The 23,087-nt window shown below is 28.9% G+C and overlaps 1 protein-coding gene across 1 annotated transcript; it reads right to left on the minus strand.

Annotated features, from left to right (window-relative positions):
* Positions 1-5,496: 5,496 nt before the first annotated feature.
* Positions 5,497-11,652, minus strand: LOC123294532. The gene is made up of 3 exons (XM_044875591.1): positions 11,366-11,652; positions 9,673-9,769; positions 5,497-7,447 (listed from the first exon to the last, which is right to left on the minus strand). Exons 1-3 carry the CDS (start codon positions 11,512-11,514, stop codon positions 6,638-6,640), a joined length of 1,056 nt encoding a protein of 351 aa, XP_044731526.1. The 5' UTR covers positions 11,515-11,652; the 3' UTR covers positions 5,497-6,637.
* Positions 11,653-23,087: the final 11,435 nt, after the last annotated feature.

Raw genomic sequence — 23,087 nt, forward strand, 5'->3', positions numbered from 1 at the left:
CAGTACTTTTAAATAAATACATATCTAAATATATCTATTTTGCAATAAAAGTTCTAGCCTATTTTTAACTTTCCAATTGAAATTTTACTGCAAACGTATCATTTATACTGCATATGTATTCAATTGGATTTTGATGACGTCATTAAGTTCAAAAAATCCATTTTTTTGATAATACAATCAAATTTTATCCATTCTAAAAGTAATTTTTTTGACATCCATTAATTTTATTCCAAACCCATCATTTGTATGTTAGATTTTCGCTACCATACCCTTTTCTTCTAAATTTCGGGACCAGGATCCCACATTTTTAAAGCTATTAAAATCTTTTTGACCACAAATTTAAGATGGCTCAAATTTACTGGGATTACATACACCTACTTTATCAAAATTGGATATACATTGAATATAATAAAGAAAAAGTAAATTTTTAAAATCGATTTTTTTGGTAACAAAGAAAAATTATATTCGATAAGAATGGAATTTTTTTTTTTTGTATTTTTTAAATTTATTTTTATGTTTGTTTAAAAACTTCCACGCTCTTGCCTCTTTGTATCCTCCCGCCTGTAGAAAAAGACTCATCCAAATGAAGAAATGAAGGAAAAATGACCAAGTTTTGGCTTGAGAATTTTATGAAATTTGAGTATAGGGTAATTGTAACCCAAAAAATACAAAAATTGACAATTCTTCCTCTGTAGCACTAAACAAAATCTCTCAGGCTTACGCTTTTATCCAAAAATTGGAATAATAAAATTAATTAATTGTAGAAAGTTATACAAATTTTAATGAGTGCAAGTCTTTTACAACAGCCTGTAAAACGATGGATTAGAAATCGGGATATAAAATAAAGAATAAACAAAATCCAATAAATAAAATTAATTGTATATATTATGCTCCTACACAGTACATACATTTTTGTCTCTAAAGTCTCATCATTCGATACAATTATTAAATAAAAAATAGTGTAAATTAGACATCCATATCATCAATAATAAAACAAAAATCAATTAAAAAATTTTGTTGGAAAATTTATTCTGTGATTTTTATTTTTAATCTTAATTTTCTTTTAATAATTTATAGAATTTTTTTTTTTTGTATACAAACGTAATTTCGAAGTTCAAATAAATTTATATTTTTCAAAATTTATTTAAATAATTTTTTACCAAAAAAATTGTGTAATGAAAATTACTACAAATCAAAAAGTTTTATTTTTTATTAAACTCAAAACAATCTACTCAGACCCAAACAAGATCATTCATTTTATTTATTAATTAATTAATTTAAGGCCATATTTGTGAGTCAAACATCATTGATAAGAGAGAATATATTTTTATTTATAAATAAATAAGTTTTGTTTAATTTTTTCCAACTTTTCCAAGTAGTTAATTGAATAAATATAGCGATGACATGTATATGATGGGGCCAAATCAACGTTAAAGTTTGTTTTATCACTTTAAGATTGCGTTTGCTGGTAACGCACAATTTTTTATTAAGAAATTTAGATTAGTATATTAAAGTTTAATTTCGACGCAAATTGATTAAATATTTTGACTTTGTACATCTTGGCGCAAAAAAATTATTAATATGCAAACGAACCAAAATATTCCTTTCAGCGATTTTTTGTTGTTAATTGGGCCCATCAAGCCAATAATAAAACTTTCGTACTTTCCTTACGCTATAGCGTATCCTACAATGGACTCGATGGCTATGTTGAGTGATATATTTACCGATTGCATTATTACACGTAAAATGATTTTAATTGACTTCCGCTTTAGCCAAATTTAACAGCATTTTTGAAGATATTTGTAAGAATTTATCTTAATAAGCCAAGATTTATCTTCTAATTAAAAATTAAACATCATATAAGCGGAGAGACAAGGAAATAAAATATGCTATACGCAGTCAGGAGTACCCACTAACGTGGTCTATTTTGCTAAATAGCAGAATCGGCGAGATCTTTAGTCATAATATTTTAAATATCAAAAAATTTCAACCCAGCACAATCGGCCTAAGTATGTTCATTGTCAAAGTCAAACCATGAAAGTTCATTTCACATCATTTCAATTAAATACCAAAAACAGTGGATTTCTACATTCTTGTACACAAAATCTCATATCAATTATGAACATAGAAAAACACACGATAAGTTTGAAAAAATCAAACAAATGGAAAATGTATTACTCGAAATTGTTGTAAACAATTTCCATACATGAAAAAACAAAATAAATACCGGCCATTTCCGTACAGAAAACAAAAAAACTCCAAATAAAAGAGTAATGGTGTTCTGTTTATTTATTTTTACTACATGAGATTAGTTTTTTTCCTTATTACCTAATTATATCGTAAAATATAAAAAAATAGTTATGTTGTGTCGTGGCACATATTCCTCTGATGTTTAAAAATCAGAGATATTGCCCTTATGTGTAAATCATTTCAATTAAAAGAACATCTATTTTTTTTTTCTCAAAAACCTAATCTTTTTTACGCAATACTTTCGTTTTTTTGTATAAGAAAAATAATATTTTTTATATATAAATATTACAATTAAGCAGGATTTTCTCATTTTTCGTCTATATAAGTTTGATGATATAAAGAGCATTTCGATAATTGGTATAAAAAATTTTTTTATAGTTTTTTCTAGTCGCCCAAATTCGAGCATCGCTATAAGAATTATAGAGAGAAGAGAAATTAGAAATTCAACATCTTGTTTGCGAGTTTTCCGAAATCAAACCCAGCATGATGAATAGCACAGATCTGTGATGATACGGCTTTGTTAACCAATTCTTTGTCAAACATTTCTGTGCTTATCAGCATGCTAAGTTATTTATATTCAAAACACATCTTTTAATTTAATAATATGTGCATCTAAGAGAAGCCCGAAGCCCTTATCTAACACATTGTTGTAATACAAGCTTAATATGTGTGAGACAAAGACACTGAGTCACAAGCTAGGTGAACATGATGAAGTAGAAGCTGTTTTACCCTTGTTAATATCATAGACTTATATTAAATACAGACTGTAGAGCTTTTAGGACAAAATACCTCCTGTACAGAGCTTGCATTGAAACCATAGGCCGTAGGTAGTTTATCAACTTAACTATACCTTATTATGAAATGTTGCTAATGACGAATTGACAATCAGACTTTAATTTCGTAAAATTTAATAATAATTGTTGATAATATACCTACGGTCTACGAAGTATAATCTATTTTCTTGAAATTGTTATATCTGTTGTGTACTGTATGTATCAGCGGTCTAAATTTTTTTAATTGTGGCTCCCTTTATCACAGATATCCTATTCATCATTGTTTTTAGTATGTATACTACGTTGTACTTCTAATGCCTCCACAGTCTGCAAATTAAAACTCTGAACAGTGTTGCCAGATTTCCCGTTAAAACGGTACCGTTTTTATTTACTTAGGCGGTACATTTACATTAATGAAGAATCATGCTAAGCCACTACCTTTCGCACCTCGACGGGTATTTTGAATTCAATTTTTGTAATTTTATTTTTTATTTTGCGAATTACGAATTTATACATTTGGTAAAAATGCGAATTTAAGTAAAAATATAGAGTCTACCGAATTTTTTCGGTATCTACCGCCTTTAGTTCGAAATAGCCTGGCAACACTGTGTGTGTTTATTATCATATAATTCTACAACAATTAATAAAATTTTTATTTAAATTCTGCGGTAAATAAAACTGAATAGATTAACTGAAAAATTAATGAAAAAAAAAGCCTGAATTATTTGTTTACAAAAATTTTTTATTTGAAATTATAAAATTACCTAACCTTAAAATGCAATTTTTCTACGATTGTTTTAAAAAAATATATGTTACAGAAAAATAATATTTTAAAATCATAAATTTTTAAACAAATATGATGCTCGAATTGTGGATTGAAGAAAAATCAAAATAAATACAACTTTTTTTTTATAATATTAAATATTGTAATTTTTTTTTAAATTTATTTTAGAAGATTTGAACCTCTCCAATTTAAGTAACTCTAATAATAATAATATAATATTATTTGTTGCTTTTATTTTTTTAATTCTTTTGTAAAAGTGTATACGAACTACTGTAATTATTTTATTTTTTTTATTAAAGGCAATCGGTTATTTGTTGTCTATGTTGGTTTTTTTCACTGTAATTGTATTAAACATTTGAACTAGAAAACAACACACACTCACAAAAATGTTGTGTTATTATTTAAAAATTTATTTATTTTTTTATTATTATTAATATCGAGAGTCAATTAAAAATTGTTGGAATGTAATAATTATTTTCAAAAAGCTACATAAGTGTTGTTTGGACCCAACTTCATTTTAAGTAATTTTTTCTTTTAAATATTGGTTTGCGTCTTATATTTCATCGATTTTTGACTTTCTAACTCAAAAAATTATCCGTTATAATATAATAAGTATATTGTAGGAATACCTTTAGACAACAATTCTAGCTTAGCCAGTTTATAGTTTCCCAACGTTTATTTCGAGAAGGATTTAAAAAGATCTGGAATTTTATCAACATAAAACTTTGTTGACGTAAAACATCCTCGTCTTACTGAAAAGTATGTAAAATTCATAACGGCGTTCGGTTATGGACGTAAAATTGTCAATCTATTCTGTTTTTTTTTTTTTTTTAATTCAAAACCAACGCCATGTATGTATTCTAGGATGTTAAAATTAAATTTTATGAACACTACACTTTTTTGGAAAGTAAAAATCGTTTTCTCGAAATAAATTTGAGTTAAAATTATCAATCTATGCTAAAATTTTTATTAGGAGTTCCAACAATTTGATTCGAATAAGTAAGCCACGCTTTAAAAATACATTGTATTGCATAATTATGTTTCCTAATTTAGAATGTGATAAAATTAAAAATGGGCAAATAAAATATTTGTCTGAAAAAGACACAAAATTAAATTTTTTGTGTGTGTTAAGCGTGTAAGATCCCAATTTCATCAAAATAAGAAACAGAATCAATCTTGCAAACAAGGCACTGTTGATTTCTGAAGTTTTTCATATTTTGTTGACTATAATCGATCCTAGATGTTAAATTGGAATTTTTATGAGTCACTTACTTCTTAAAACTCATAATTTTGCAATACCCTGTATTTTATGAAATATATATTATTGCATGATTTTTCAAAGACATATATTATGATTTTATTTTAACTCCGAAAATTTAATGGGTCCAATTTTATACTTTTCAAAAAATATTAAAGTTTTGTTGTTTTTTTTTTCGATTTACATGAATTATTAAGTAAAAATTATATAAAAAAAATTGAAATGGAAAGAAAAAAATAAAATAATAAATTACCTACGAGGCTAGATTTAGTTGTACATATTTTTTTTAATCATAGATATTTTTTTCAATTTTTGAAAATTTTGTATTATTTTTATTTGAACGGAAAGATATTAAAATCTCTCCATTTAAATAAAATTTCGACTAAATTATAATTGAAAAGAAAAAAAAGAAAAATTATAATTGCATATATTATTTTTATGTCAAAAATTCGCTAGTGCCCAAAAAGTGTAGCAAATAATACAATTACAAAAAACAATTTATTCATGAAAGGTAGCTTTGTTCGATATTTCTGTACACAATTGTTTTATTTTTTTTAATATTAGAGGGAATTTTTTAAGAAGAAAACCAATTTCATATAAAATTTTAACTAGGTTTAAATTCGAGAAAAAAAATTTTTTACACACGTTTTTACATCACTAATTATCCACAAATCATTTCTAAAAATCACTCTTTTTTAAGTAGAGATCGTCATAAGTTATCATAAAAATATATTGTAAAATAATCATCAGAAATCTTTGCCTGAAAACGCTTGCACACTGTGCAAATTTATATCGAAAAAAAACTTCCAAAGAGACACTATTAAAAGTATATCTCTTCAAAAATGGTGTCAGTCATAACGTTTCAGTTTATGAATAGCGCTATGTACCATTGATTACTGACTTTTGATTTCCAATTGAATAGCCGATCCGATTTCCAAAAAACCGACCTCCGTGAAGTCGTTAGTCTCGACTATTTAACTAATTGATGACTCGGATGTTAAACATTATCCAGGTATGAATAACGATTACCCAAAATCCAAATATTTAAACACTAATGGCCACGTTTCTACGTATTTTTCAGTTCATTTTATAAATCTCCGTTACCACAAAATTTTTCAGATGTTTAAATTTGTGTGTAAAAAAAAACAAGAAAAATCGAAACATGAAATTGATTTTTGTATCATGGTAGAGGATCGTCGATTATTTAAACTCTGAATGATAATATCAGCGACCTTCCATAAATAAACAAAAACAATTACTTAAATATCGAATAAGTGAATTATTATTTAAATTTTGTTTTGTTTTTTTCTTAAATGTTAATGGATTTGTTTTTTTTTTCTGTTTTTCTTTATATTAGTAATTAATAATAATTAATAATTAACGTGTCACATCATCTATCCATCATCTGACGACTACTAAATAATAATAATAATAATATTAATAATAATAATTAATTAATAATAAAATGATAATCGGATGATAAATAGATAAGAAACTGAATAATGTGGGTGGAGGATGGGGTGGGGGTAGAAGGACAAAGGGGGGTAACATACATGTGTATATTTAATGAGGTCACTTGTCACCAATATCTTCTATTTTATTTTTTTTGTTCACTGGTTCATCATCCACTTCTTGTGTACTATTATTTGATTCTTCATTTGTATTTAGCGAGGATTCATCCAGCATGTCAGCAGCAGGCCTTTTATTATTAATACTATTAATATTGTTATGTGGTACAGATGTGGAATCATTCGTTGATTCTGATACAACGGAATCATTTGTTTCTTCATTAGCAATTATTGACGGTGATGGTTTATCTAATGAATCTTCTGTAAACGATGTTGCGTCGTCCAATTGATCTAATGTCGGCATTTTTCCATTTAATGGTGGACCTTGATTACTTTCGTCAGATGTTTCAGCACCCACTGAATCACCATTCTGATGTAATGTATTGTTACTACCATTTTCGGATATTGATTGTAATAATTCTGGTTTATATTCGGATACTATGTAATGGGTCCATAATGCCAATTCTACTGTATGCGGTGACCATTCTTTTGTGTTTAAGCTATCATTTAATCGGTCTACGGTTGATTGTATATGACTCACAAATTTTAAATATTCTTTTGTTGTGTAATCAATACCCTCAATTTCTGGTATTGCCATTAAACATTCATCAGCCATAAATGGCGCGCTTTCTGGTGATGCGGCTGCTAATAGCGCAGATGCCATTGTTGTACCAACACCTTTTAAGTTTGATAATGCTGTTATTGCTTGTTCTAAATTTGGTAATTTTTTAAAAGCTCGCTTTGTTTCCTGCATTACAGCACGTGGTGTATTTACTTTTACCAAATATGAGAGTTGCGGATAAAATTTCCCTCGCTGAAACGAAAAAATTGCATTAGTCATAAATAATACGTAAAAACTTCATAGGTAAACAAATGGAAAAGATTACAACAATTCATTTCAAAAAATTATCCGCCTTTAATTTCCGCTAATCACGTGCGTTTTGCTTACACTTGTTAGTTTTTCCATGACATAAAAAATACATTGTGAAATCTACCCATGATTTAATTTCGCTTGGTTTTACTACTTTCAAAATAAGTTTTTTTTTTTAATCTACAATATGCCCAAGTGAGAAACACTGCAGCCCCTTGGCAAATTCAAAAAAAACTCCCTGATATTTTATTTATTTATTATACTTTACAGTGCAATTAAGCATTACAAAACTATCCTTTTTTCTTTACGCACAACCATACGGTGTACAAACTTATGGCTGCTTTTCAACTCAAGTAGTGACCCTTTCTGTGACGCGGATTCAAGACCGCGAGACTTGCAAGCAAAGCGAATCATTGAAGTATTTTTAGACGTAAAATATATCAGTTGTGATACTAACTCTTTATGTTAGTTAGCATCTAATTCTTATTTAAATGGAAATATTCCTGATACTTACTTAGATAAAATTTAATTTCATCGACTTTTAAGTAAAAATAGTAGTTAGTCAGGATTGTTTAATCGTCAGAGTAGCATCTCGAGTCAACAGGGTAAATCAAAATATTGAAATATCAAAGATCTGCAGGGGGATATTTTTCTCTTCAAATAAAATTTGGAATATCTTCAAATAAATAAATAAGTTGAATAAATGGCACAGTATAAAAATTAAAAGATTTCAAACTCGTTAAACTAAGATATTAAATGAAAAATTCTTGCGGCTTCGTTTGGTTTTTGAAATTTCCAAGTATGAAAGAGAAAATTTGATAATAAATTAAATTCAAAACATATTTCATCAAATGTTATTTTAGTCAATGAAAATTTAAAAAAATCTTAACAAGAACTAAAAACCAAACGACTAGAAAAGGTGTCAAAAATTTGAAGACGTAATTGTGGATCAACATTATAATAATCACTGCGCCATGAATAATAAATGAACATGAAATATATAAAATTCCTAACAAATTTCTTGAATACACTTTTAATATTTGAATCTGATATGTTTTTTTAACCTTTCATCAATTTCCATGATTTACCCTCCATTTTAAAGATTATCGTAGCTATCGACGAAAACTAGACTCACGGTATAAAAATGTACCGCACAAATTTGATTTTAAGAAATAATTTTGTTCGATAAATAAAAAAATTTGCCTAGTGATAGTTCGTATCACTTATATATTATTTTTCTAGTCTGATTTTAGCCTCGGGTACCGCACAATAGAATTCCGAGTGCGTTTACACATCGAAGTAATACTTTTTCGATTAAACGATTTCATATTTCAAAATATTGTAAATACGTTTAGCAATTATTAATTAAATATATTGTTTGATTGAAAAAATTAACAGATTAGGAAAATTGATTCAAGATGGGTTCAACTAACTCGATTTATTTCATATCACACGCGATTACACTAGACTCAGGGGCGGATTTACGAATTTGCCGCCCATAGGCAGGCATCAAATTGCCGCCTTTTTTTATAAACAAAAATCTGTTTTATTTATGTGGAAATTGAAAAATATTTAATATAATAAATGAAATAACTTTTTAATCATAAGTAAGGTTTACAAAACAAACAAAAAAACAATTCATTTTTCAATTATTTCAATGTACATTTTTACGCCGGACTTTTTCAACAGCAAATGTATCTATGATTTTGTTCAGATCAACTTGTAGCAAAGTTTCAACTTCAATACACATTATAGCCAAAGAATTTAGTCTGTTCTCTTTCATCGTGAAACGCAAATAAGTTTTTATACGTTTCAAGCATGAAAATGAACGTTCCGCAGGACAATTTGCTACTGCAGTGCAAGTAAACATTCTAACAGCGATATCGATCATCGGATACACCTGGTTAGGAAGGAAAATTCACATTTTTATTAAACAAAAAAATTTTTAATAATTGAAACGAATTTTTTGCCGCCCCATTTTTTTTTTTTTGCCGCCGTAGGCACATGCCTACTTTGCCTACGCATAAATCGGCCCTGGCTAGACTTAATAAGAATTACCCTTTAAGCGTGTATCAATTTAATCAGATTTTAAATTAGCACGACCGAAACCAAAAACAGTTCAACTGTTGTTCATTAATTATATATTTAAAGAAAATCATGATATTTACCGTTTGTTTCCATTTCATAGTTTGACATAATTCTTCATGAATCAAGTGGGCATCCTTTCCTCGACTTTTAATTTTCTTTGGCAGTTCATTTTGATACCTAAATTTAAAAAAATATATATATTAGTAAATCAAAAACAAAACTATGAAGTGAAATACAATGCTTGAAGCCTTATAGAAAAACCCAGACATTTTAATTTGGTTGATCATATTTATGAAATTGGTGTAGCTTTAAAAGTGCTCTCTGTTGGTTTTAAATTCCAATGTTAAATTTAGATCATTTCTAAGAAATGTGTTGAAATATGATATTTACATTATAAGCCAAATAAATTAAATTTCATATATTTTAAGATCTCTTGAGGAATTTTTTAAAATTATTTATGCTAAGCAAGGAATTTGAAATTAGTATCAGCACTATGGATATAGGAATATTTTAAACGGGATCGAGTATAGCCGAGTGGGGTGAGTTTCACTCAGGGGGGAATATTATATTTGTAATTAATTTCTAAATTTTACTTTAAATAGAAAGATTTTTTGCTCGGACCAATCTACAAAACACGCAGATTCGCAGCCCATTTCTCGCAATTTAGAGTGCGAACAGCCGCAGCAAATCAAAAGCAGGCATATTACTTGAGGCAATGTAAAACCATGGTTATATGAATATTAAAATTTTAAACACACATTATATTATCGTTCTATTTGAATTTTTCCGCAAATGAGAGCCGCAGCCAATCAAAAGTAGGCAATTTGCTACCCCCCTGAGTAATACACCCCCCTCGTCTAAAGTAGGACTTTATACTCCATCCCTATACTATAATTACTAGATCCGTAATCAGCACCTAAATTAGATAATTCGGAAATAAAATTATGAAGGGCTAATGTTTTCTTGATATATTTTTTTTTTTTTTATAAAACAATTAACCAATAAATATTATCAATAAATTTTCCACGTGTTATTATTAAAAATTATTATTAACGCCCCTCTCTTTTTTAAGAGTTATTTCAGTCAATATGTCATGCATCAGTAGTTCATTAATTTTATAATTCGTTGGATAATTTATTATTTAGAAAGTAGTAGGGATATATCTGATGAATATTTGACAGACACGATTTTTCTCTACATATTCATTTGAAATAAATGTGTGAAAAAAATATAATATTTAGAAAAGCTTCAAACAAAATAGTGAATTTAATTTTATATTTTATTTAACTTAAAATATTCAAGTCACCATCTTGAAATGTTGCGTTTACAAAACAGCTTATTATAATTTAACGAAACATCACAAAGAAAGTCTTAAACATACAAATGAAAAATAAAATTTTTTAATGCACTTATATTCCATTGAACCAAATACGTTTGCAAACATCGAATCAATGTCGAAATGACGAATTGATTTTAACTGTTCGTATATATAATATATACGAGGCTGCCATGTCTATTATCAATTGAGTTGCCTCCATTACAAATATGACCAAATAAAAAAAAACATTTTGACTATTTCTGAAGGTAAATGTTGTAAGTTGACATTGATTCCCACGTGACGGTAAACACTGATTATAATGAGCTAGCGGCCCAGTGGCAAGATGCAATGCACTAGTGAGGGAGGGTGGTCATTCGGCGCTTGCTATCCGCACGACAAAGTACTAGTTCAATGACATACAAGCACTTGTAAAAATTAATCACTTCACCACCTACCAGTTATCTAATTTAATTAATTCTTCAGGTTTCTTCGTTTTTCTTTCAGCTTTTAACTTTAACGCTTGTGGATATAATTTTAACACTTGTTCGAATTGTTGTGGTGTACCATTTACAAAAAATGTAGCCGTGTCTTTAGCGGAAGCCATTGTGCAAACGTTTACTGGCTTTACTGTATCTGTATGTTTGCTGTTATAATATTATGTTTTGTGAGAGCGCAGTGCGCGCTGACTGTGTGTAGAGCGTGGAGTATGTACTGATTGAAGTATGCGCATCTGCCGTCTATCGAATGAGCGGCGCTGCGGTCACCAATATACGTCCCCTTCTATATACACTTTCATGATTACCATCATGCTAGAGTATACATACAGAACGTTCATTATACATTTATAATACTTTTATATACCATATAACTTGATTGTTAGAATAACAAACACTGGCATATGAGTTTTGAAACTGCTCTAAAAAAACTTTTTCAATACAAAATATCAGTGCCAAATTAAACCAGCGTCCTTCCTGTCCATTATCTTTTAGTCTTCGTAAATATAACTAAGGAACCCACGGAGGAGCCCGAACCATTTGCTTATCTTGCTACATGGCTAATCTACCACTGGTGAGTATTGTTTATTTTTCATTGTTTCAAGTAATTGTTTCCAAAAAGCAACTTGTTAAGATAATGTTTAAAACAAAATTGTTAAAATAGGTAAATATCATTTTCAATAGGGTTACATTTCTTGATGTTTTTTATAAAATAGTTAATGCAAATATAAAATATTTTAGTGGAACTATATGAATGTTGATGAACTTAATGAATGTTAATTTTGAATAATAAGCTTTTTTCATCAGACAATAGGTTTGCTGCAATTTCAGCTCAAAATTCATTGTCGCATTCATAGACAAAAAATATGGTTTCCTTGTTGCATAAAATAATTATAAGCGTTTACGTAGATGAATAATACTTAGATGGATCAATATTATAGTGGAATTTTTTTTAGAGATGTTCATATAAATTCTACAACTTAATAGATCTAGTGCTAGATTCTCTCTTATTATATTCATTTATCTTGTATTCAAAAAGCAAATAGTTGTTTACATTTTTTTCCACATTGAAAACGCCCCAGTTTCCGTAAATAAAGACGTTGTATATTACACTGAAATGAAGCCATGCACGAAGTTTTGTAAGAGTGTTAGTTACGAAATCATACCCCCCTCTGTAGTGTAGATTATGACCCATCACCCTGTATGATTGTGAAAAATTTCAAATTGATATTCCTATAAATAACGAATATATAAGAGTGTCTTCATTCGTTGTGTGCGTAGTCATGGTAGGGACAATAAAATCGATACCAGCACTTCCAGTGAAAAATTTTGGCGATAAAGGAGGCTGTTATGACTAATTTGCAGTTCTTTACATGTTAATGTTATAGAAAATGTCAAATTAAAATTATTGAAAAACACTAATTAATTAAACTTAATGCATTAAAAATTGTGAAAATTAGAAATCAAATTGCACAAATATTATTTTTCAAATGTAAATTATCATAATTATTTATTTAAATTTATGAGACAATAATATTAAATTTTCAATGTAAGTCATAAATGCAATCTATACAATTATATATGCATCCATACAATTCTATAATTAAAGTAGTGTATCGTTACCATGGAAACGCCTCCAATAAAACCCACGCACGGTGCGAATATACAGGATATAAAAATATAAAATTTTCAAAAACTAATACGCCACTACAATCTCATCTAATATAATATAGCATATAACTTGACTGAAGTAATATGGTATATGTTGATCGGTTGCTTGCTTGCTTCTCGTATGTACGTTTAGGTATAATAATATACATACATTTATGTACATAAACTCCTCTGTATATACTGTACTATGTAGTAGCTATGCTGTGTGTACTGTGTGCCTGTGTACTGTGGTACTGTGTAGCCAAGCCAAGCCAGTCATCAGTGTTGTATACCTTCCAATACCTACTTTATACAGCACACACAAACATATTTATATCCTCGCTTGGCTATTCTATTCTATCTGTATATGCATTGCATGCCATTACTATGAGTGTATACCATACCATTACCATTCAACACAGAAATGATGAAAAAAACACACACACAACACACAACATTATAAAACTAACATTCAACACACAACAAAATATTATTATTTAAAAAAAAAAAACTTTAATTCAATTTCTCAGGATTTCCTGTACGTTACGTACTAACCATTGCCTATACTTAACACATAATAATTATATTTATACCTTATCGAAAAATTTGTTAATTCTTTTTTATATAACTTAAAAATTCGTAAAACATGCAATGTAATTATTTTTTTAAATATATAATTTGCTAATTAATTTATTAATTGATAAACATGTTATATGTGTGTTTTATATACTCTGTACATGTAGATTATAGGGAGATGTTGCTGTAAAAATGAATAATGGTTTATCGACAAATTTTATTTTTGTCAAATTTTTTTCTAAAGAATTATCTAAATAAATGATTGTTGAAAGGATTTATTTATTCGTAAAATTGAAAAGAGTTATATGTCGAAAATATGTACGCAAATAAGGGAATATTTATTGTATAGCATCACAATGCATGGGAGATATCGTACATATATGACGTCACTTTATTATATGTATAAACTTTTTGTTATAATTTTTTTTCGCAATTAAAATTATTTTTGGCGTGAAATAATTTAAAATATCAAAACTGAATGTATGAAATATATCAAGGTATACTAAGTTTAGTTCCAAGTTTGTAACGCTTAAAAATATTTATGCTACAAACAAAAGTTTGGTATATGCATTCATAAAATTACCCAGTACCCATTTCCGGTTGTTCAACTGTCCGTTTGTTTGTGGATACAATAACTCAAAAACAAAAAAGATATCAATCTGAAATTTTTATAGCGTACTCGGGGCAAAAAAAGTGAGATTAAGTTCGTAAATGAGCAGCATAGGTCAATTGCGTCTTGGATCCGTAGGACCCATCTTGTAAACCGTTAGAGAAAGAACAAAAGTTTAAAGGTAAAAAATGTTCCTTATAAAAAAATAAGCAACTTTTGTTTGAAACATTTTTTGGTAAACATCACTGTTTACCCGTGAGAGCGCAATTTATGCGCAAATTGTATATTATGTATTATATGCGAACTTTTATGAAGAGTTTTCCAATTTTATATATTATATTAAGTAAAAAAAATGGCTACCGTATATAATTATTAAAATATTTTGTTCATTTATCAAAAGACATGGTTATTATTAATAACGACCAATTATAATAATTAATAATCTATGTTACACATTTTTACCGCAACATTTATATAGCCTACTTTAAATGTTATTATTATTCATATTTAAAATATTTTTAACATATATACTGCCAACAATTACAAAATTTTGTTATTAAAAGGGACTTATTCAGCAATTTTTTAATAAAAAAATTTTTTTTCCTTACACCTGCAAACATTTAAAAAAAAAATCGAATTTAAATCATTTTCTTTAACTCTAAATTTAATTTTTATTTTTTTATAATTACTGTAATTTCTTTTTTATTTTATTTATTTTTTTTTTTGGCTGAACATGTAATAAAAATACATTTTCGTGATTTCTATTCATTAAGAAAAAAAGCAACACCAAATGTTTGTTTTTCAAGATACGGTTTATTGCCAAATAATTGTATTACAGTTGTTTTCTTGTTTGTTTCAATGTTTGTTTGTTTATATTATTAGTATATACAGGATGATTGTTAATTCGATGTTTAAACGTACTCTTTGAAGGAGGTTATAGTCGATTAATTGCTGTTAAAATTATTTTTATACCATGTATATATGAAATATATCAAGGTATACTAAGTTTAGTCCCAAGTTTGTAACGCTTAAAATTATTGATGCCACGAAAAAATTTTGGTATATGTGTTCATAGAATCATCTAATTAGTCCATTTTCGATTGTCCGACCGTCTGTCAATTCGATAATTCAAAAGCGACAAATGATATCAAGATGAAATTTTATAGCGTACTCAGGGCGTAAAAAGTGAGGTCGAATTCGTAAAGGAGCAATGTAGGATAATTGGGTCTTGGGTCCGTAGGACCTATCTTGTTAACCGTTGGAGATAGAACAAAAGTTTAAATGTAAAAAATGTTTCTTATAAAAAAATAAACAACTTTTGTTTGAAACATTTTTTTGTTAACATCACTGTTTACCCACGAGGGTGCTAATAAGGTGCAAATATTATAGTATGTATTAATATGGGAATATCAGTTATGTGTGTGTGGCTATTTAAAAGTGGATATCTTTTTTTATTTACGTGACAAAAAACAAACGATTGCGTCATCAACACTGTCATGGTATACATGATATTTCAACAATTAACTCAGTCAATTTACTAATTACAGTTTACTTTTCGCCAACCCCTCCCCCCCGTTTATCGATCAAATTTATTGCAAATAAGCCTTAGTATAATCACCGCCAAAAAATTTATTTATAGATACACTCTATATAACCTTTTTAAATTGATTGTATTAAAAATACAAGGTGAATTAAAATTATGGAACTTAATGTCATAATAAATTGCATAATAATTTATTTGTTTTTTTTACACATTATTATATAAAATAAAATAATATTATCTTAAAATCTGCTTCTAGCTATTTTTATAACCATTTATGAATTTTTACGTCCATATACATTATACATGTAAAGTATATACATGGTGGGTTTATTTTAATCCACCCACCTAAATATCTCCCCAGGAAAGCTCTCAATAAAACAGGAGCTCAACAAAAGTTATTGAGCATGGAAGGGGGTCCATTTAACGATAACCTTTAATTTAACCTTAAATTTAATCTTTAAAGTCAAGGTGGGGATAGATTAAAATGGCTTACTAGCGCCCTCACGGATAAATAGTGATGTTTACGAAAAAATGTTGTTTATTTTTTATATAAGAAATATTTTTTAAATTCGAACTTTTGTTCTTTCTCTTACGATTTACATGATGGACCCAAGAGCCAAGTAAAGTATTGTTGAGACTTTTATTTTATTGAGAGCTTTTCTTCCACTACTCAATTTACAAAGAGGAACAAAGGCAAATTTTTTTTAAAGATTTACGGTAAAAAATTATTTTTCATAAAAACTAAGCTTAAATTTTGATTAAACCACACGGTTGGCAATTAAAAAAATAAAAATCGTCATTTTTATCAATCCTACAAACTTATATTTGTCGAAAAATATAATATCAACACAAAAATATAATACAAATCGTTGATCTGATTACAGGTTTTTCGGAGAGTAACATAAAAGAGAGAAGTGATATTATTTAGTATTAGTAGTTACCCTGTCGCTTCGCTGGGAAATTCTAACTTTAAGAACAAAGACTACTGTGTTTTAGCCTTCATTTCCTTGTCCTTATTTATACTCCTTTTGTTCTTAATTTTATAGGTTTCAATTTTTTTTAAATAAAATACAGTTTATGTTGCTCGCTGATAATGTAGCTTTAAATTGGTGAAATAATTTTTAAAATCAGTCTAGTAGTTTTTTATTTTATCCATTACAAACAAACAAACAAACAAATGAAATGTTTCCTCTTTATAATATTAGTGTACATAAGTTTAATAGTCATGCAATACTGCAGACAGAGGTAGCGTGATACTATTTACACCACATTTTTTTAATATCCATTTATGAATAATTTTGCTATATTTTTGGATAAAGAAATTATTATTTAAAATATGGAATTTTTGTTGATTTGTTTTTGGATAAATAATTACTTTTTTAAGTATGGAATTTGAATTTGAAATTGAATTTATTTCTTTAGTATAGTCAAACACTTTCACTGTTTGTGAAATTATATTTCAAACTGAAGTTTTGAAGAGATTTCACTTATATTGTTAGTTTCATATAAGTTTAGATACTCTAATTTAAATTGCAAGTTACTTTCTGCGATTAAACAATCTTAGCAGCAAAATTCTATCCAAAAGTAAGAATAAAATTTTTCGATATCTGGAGTAATTTTCAAAATATTGAAAATTGAAGGTTTTTTTATTAATTATTTGGCTTTCGATATTTCGAAAACCAAGGCAAATATCGAAAAACTGTATTCTTAATTTTCGTCTACACTCATGAAGTTATAAGAAAATTCATCACCAAAGTTGAAAATAAGGTACAAATTTCAACCACAAGTCTAAACTTGCCTTGGCCCTCGTACTACCTTAAGGTAGTACTATCGGTAATAAACTTTGCATTCAGAATTCAATGAAACTTGGCATAGTTGTACATTATTATATCATAATTAACCAGTTAAATTTTTAGGGGCCTTCAGAGAGGTGAAAAAAAGATATTTTAAAGATATTTTAACATTGATCCTTATGGGAAATCACAGATTTTATTTTATTTCACAAAACTGGACGTTCAGATTTTCAGTTCTCTGAAGGCTCCTAAAATTTAACTGGTTAATTATGATATAATATTGGACAAGTATGTCAAGTTTCATTAAATTCTGAATGCAAAGTCCATTACCGATAGTACTACCTTAAGTCTACTTTAACGATTCTTATGACGATTTTTTCTTATATAGCTTTGAAAATTTGATGAGTTTACGAAATTTGGCCTTCCGTTCAGCCAGCGATTTATGAGATAAATCGTATCCGTACTCGGTTACATGGGTACGTGCAAATACTCACGCCCTTTGAAAATTTTACGTGTTACTTAAAAAAATTGTCAATGTAATTTTTTTAATTAATGTTTTAGTTTGCTTTCTTATTAAAAATAAAATATAAATAAAATTAAACAATTTATATATTTTTTTAAAATTTAATAATTGTTGTATTTGACACCGTCGTGAAGTTGGCCCCCGCATTTTTTGTTCCAGAATATAAACCATATGGTTCGATTGTACTCGCATTAAGATGGATTGTTCCAGAATTTCACTCTTTTGTACCACCCCATTCTCGAGATATTCAATTATATATGCGCGGGGGCCAACTTCACGCTAGCCCCCGCATTTTTTGTACTGAAATTTTAATGCTACCTTTCGGAAGAACAATCAAAATAAAGGATTGTTCCAGAATATAAAGGGAAAAAAATCAAAAATACGGGGTGGGGAGCCAAAAATATACCAACCCACTAATACAAGTTAACAAGTTACCAATTCAGTAGAATAACGCTATAAACATAGATTTCTTACAAAAGACTATAAAATTGATATTATTGTTCATTTTGAGAAATGTATACTGAAAACGGCAGCCATGGGGAGGATATTTATAAGGGTGCAATTACATGATGATGGAAAATTATGTAAATGCTACTTCTTGAGACGTTAGTACTGAGCTACTGTATGTGCCAATTGATAGATATACGTTAAAAAAGGATTTTTCCAGAATATTTAATCAATACAACTTCAAATGGGGCGTGAGGGAGCAAAAATTCACCCCCGATACAAGAGTAAGCACATAGCGCATTCGTTTGTACTGGTTTATGAATAGAATTTTTGGAAAGACCACTTATAGAATAACTTAGTTTTCAATTTTCACTACTTTTAAACCAAGAACGTAGCCACAGGGAGGTGATATATATTCGGGGGAAACCTAACCCTCGCTGTGCTGCTTCCTGTGACGTTTGTACTGGGTTACTGTATACGCCAATCGATAGATATACATTAGTAGAGGATTGTTCCAGAATATTAAATCAATTCAACTTCAAATGGGGCGTAGGGGAGGAAAATCAACCCCCGATACAAGAGTAAACACATAGCGCATTCGTTTGTACTGGTCTATGAATAGAATTTTTGGAAAGAATACATATAGAATAACTTATTTTTCCATTTTCACCCTTTTTAAACCAGGAACGTAGCCACAGGGAGGTTAGATATATGCGGGGGAAACCTAACCCTCGCTGTGCTGCTTCCTGTGACGTTTGTACTGGGATACTGTATACGCCAGTCTATAGATATACATTAGTAGAGGATTGTTCCAGAATATTAAATCAATACAACTTCAAATGGGGCGTGGGGGAGGAAAATTTACCCCCGATACAAGAGTAAGCACATAGCGCATTCGTTTGTACTGGTTTATGAATAGAATTTTTGGAAAGACCACTTATAGAATAACTTAGTTTTCAATTTTCACTACTTTTAAACCAAGAACGTAGCCACAGGGAGGTGATATATATTCGGGGGAAACCTAACCCTCGCTGTGCTGCTTCCTGTGACGTTTGTACTGGGTTACTGTATACGCCAATCGATAGATATACATTAGTAGAGGATTGTTCCAGAATATTAAATCAATTCAACTTCAAATGGGGCGTAGGGGAGGAAAATCAACCCCCGATACAAGAGTAAGCACATAGCGCATTCGTTTGTACTGGTATATGAATGGAATTTTTAGAAAGCCAACTTATAGAATAACTTAGTTTTCAATTTCCACTATTTTTAAACCACGAACGTAGCCACAGGGAGGTTAGATATATGCGGGGGAAACCTAACCCTCGCTGTGCTACTTCCTGTGACGTTTGTACTGGGATACTGTATACGCCAATCGATAGATATACATTAGTAGAGGATTGTTCCAGAATATTAAATCAATACAACTTCAAATGGGGCGTAGGGGAGGAAAATTAACCCCCGATACAAGAGTAAACACATAACGCATTCGTTTGTACTGGGCTATGAATGAAATTTTTGGAAAGAATACTTATAGAATAACTTAGTTTTCCATTTTCACTATTTTTAAACCACTTTTTGTGTTTAGTTTTTGAAAGGAACATTTTTTACATTTAAACTTTTGCTCTATCTCTAAAGGGTTAGAAGATGGGTCCTTCGGACCCAAAACCCAATTGACCTATGTTGCTCATTTACGAACTTGACCTCAAGTTCAAAATAAGCAACATAGGTCAAAAATAAAAGAAAAATAAACAAACAAAAAAATATTTCAATTTATTTTAAATATTTTTTTATGCACAAAAAATAATACATTTTTTGCCAAAAAATGATAAATTTCCCGTTTTTTGCAAAAACATGGATCAAGGAGCCAGTTTACGGGCATGCAACTTATTATAAAATCGATAGTTAATACTAAAACCTACAATTTAAATAAAAATTTAACTTTCTAGAACCCAATGGCTTAAAATGGCAGCCGTTCTGAAAAGATCATTTCTAAAAAGTGATAAATTTTCTGTTTTTTGCAAAAATATGGGTCAAGAAATCATTTTACGGACATGCAACTTCTTATAAAATCGAAAGATAATAAAAAATGCTACAATTTAAAAAAAAAATTAACACTCTAGGACCAAATGGCATAAAATGGCAGCCATTTTAAAAAAATCATAAAATTTAAAATTTTGGCCGAATTATTCGGCGAATTTAGTTAAAATTTTAACTGAAAGTTGTACGTGTTATAACCTAGTTTTGGTATAAATTTCATTAAAATCGGTCAAATATTTTTCAAGTTACAGTCAAATGAACTCATTTATCATATACATGTATAATATATATATATGTATAACTTGGGGAGGGAGGTAACAAAAACCCCCCCAAAAAAAATGTGGTGTAGTTTATAACCATTACTACAAACTTACCAAATTTAGATATGCTCCGATATCTCCTCTTTAAAATAAAAAATAAAAAAGATAAAATTTCTGAAAAAAATACCATTTTTGACGCCATTTTGTTTTTTTGACCTGTTGCACCACTCCGAGAAAGTAAAAAATTTCAAAAAATACTTATTTTTAAGTAAAAAGCAAAACCCCAAAGTTTCGTTGCCCGAACTTTTAATCCATACATAAAGCCTATTTTTATTCTACTAATACATGAGTGAGTGAGTTACAGTTGTAGTAGTTACAGTTGTAGTCATTTGAAACAATATGATTAACTTGTAGTTAATTCGCGTAGTGCTTTCCATATGGTACTTTGACTTATTAGGTATACAAAGAATATTATTTGGATAATTCAACATATAGATTGGTATCTTTCCGTTTAATATAACTTCGAAAATATTATTCTATCGTGGATTTTTATTGTGTCAATTTTTTTGCTTTTTTTCATTTATTATCATTTTTACAATTTTTTGCTTTTATAAGCTTTATTTTTCCTTCATATTTTTGGTGTTTTGATTTATTCGCCGAAAAATAAAATAATTTTTTTTTAATTTTTGATTAATTTTGTTTTTATTATATACATGTATAAATGTATGTATTTTTCGATTTTTGAGTTTTTTTTTTTGGTTTATAATTTTGTTTTATTGTTTGTGCTTTTTTTTTTTGTTCACTTATTTTTTCGTGTCGGAGTTTATTTTTAATTATTTCGATTTATTTTTGGAATTATTATTTTTTTTAAATTGAACTTGTTTTTGATTTTTTTTAAATTTAAATTTGTTTTATTACAAATTTAAAATGCCGAGAACTTTGAAACTACTCCCGACTGAAATTTTGGATGAGGCTCTTGATTTTAATCTTTATGATGAAATTGGTAAACTCATACCTCCGTCCAGTGGTATATGGAGAGAAATTAGTAAACGCCTTAGTAATCAAATTACTCCAAAACATTTATGGGTAATGTTTCATGGAAATCGATATAAGTTGAAAAATTTGTATTTCGAAGCTAAAGGACTCTTCATTCAAGAAGAAATTATTGAACCGAAGGAAACCGAAATAAACACTGGTGATATAAATAATACGTCTACAGAATCCGTTGCTTGTTCTGATTTATCTTATTCCATCATAGAAAAGAAAGATGTCAAAAGCAAAAACTTTCCTCTTTTGCATACTATTCTTACAATATCTGCGGCTCTTTGGTCTAAAATAATACCTTCCTCTTTAAACTACCAGGATAAACGTGATCACACTCGTGGATATTCTGTTTTAAGAAAAGGGTGGACTGATATAATTTATAATGCAATATGGGAGCAATTACGAATTCCATGTGCGTTTGTCTTTAAGCGAGGAATCATATCTGAAAGCCCAGGTTGTCCCTATTTAAAAATATCGGCCTTGTGCCATGAATGCCATTCAAATTTAAGTGCACATTTATTATTTAAGCCAAAAAAGACAGATGAAAATATTATTTTACAAGTCACGGCTTCTGACACCCGAGGTCATGCGCATATTAAAAAACGTCGCCTGGCTGGGCAATCCCGCCGCGAAATCGGAAAGGAATTAACTAGCACACAAGCAGCAAATTGGAGACGTGAAAACGCAAACCGCTGCATGCTATACGGCGAACCACAACCCGCAAATCTTTATAGTCTTGAAGTATTAAGAAAAGCAAAACAGGAGATTCGCGATGAGATTTTGATTGGAGGGAAATGTACCGATTTAGTAGAATCATTTCATAATCTTAATGAGTCTGTCGAATTTGCAGATATTATAAAGGAATTGTGCTTAAATAAATTTCACCTCATATACTGGACCATAAATCAAGCGACAATTTACAAAGAAATGAGCCACCGTGAGAGAATAAGCATTTCTATAGATGCAACTGGATCACTTGTGCAACAGGTACACAAAGGGAACGACTATTCCGGCAGTATTTTCTTATATCAATGTGTAGTTTCCTCAAAAAGTGCAGTGGTTCCAATTGTACAAATGCTATCGGAAAAACATAACGCAAACATGATAGCATATTGGCTTCGCGAATGGCTACGAACAAGACTCCCCATACCTTTTGAAGTTATCACGGATTTTTCACTGGCTTTGATGAATGCTGTT

The sequence above is a fragment of the Chrysoperla carnea genome, chromosome 3, assembly GCF_905475395.1.
Source record: "Chrysoperla carnea chromosome 3, inChrCarn1.1, whole genome shotgun sequence".
In the NCBI taxonomy this organism is placed as follows: Eukaryota; Metazoa; Arthropoda; class Insecta; order Neuroptera; family Chrysopidae; genus Chrysoperla; species Chrysoperla carnea.

Excerpts from the sequence above, each read along its gene's own strand:
- LOC123294532 (XM_044875591.1), bottom strand. The coding sequence starts at position 11,514 with ATGGCTTCCGCTAAAGACACGGCTACATTTTTTGTAAATGGTACACCA. Across the intron at positions 9,770-11,365 it reads TTAATTAAATTAGATAACTG|GTATCAAAATGAACTGCCAA; the intron begins GTAGGTGGTGAA and ends TTTTAAATTTAG. Across the intron at positions 7,448-9,672 it reads CTATGAAATGGAAACAAACG|CGAGGGAAATTTTATCCGCA; the intron begins GTAAATATCATG and ends TTTTCGTTTCAG.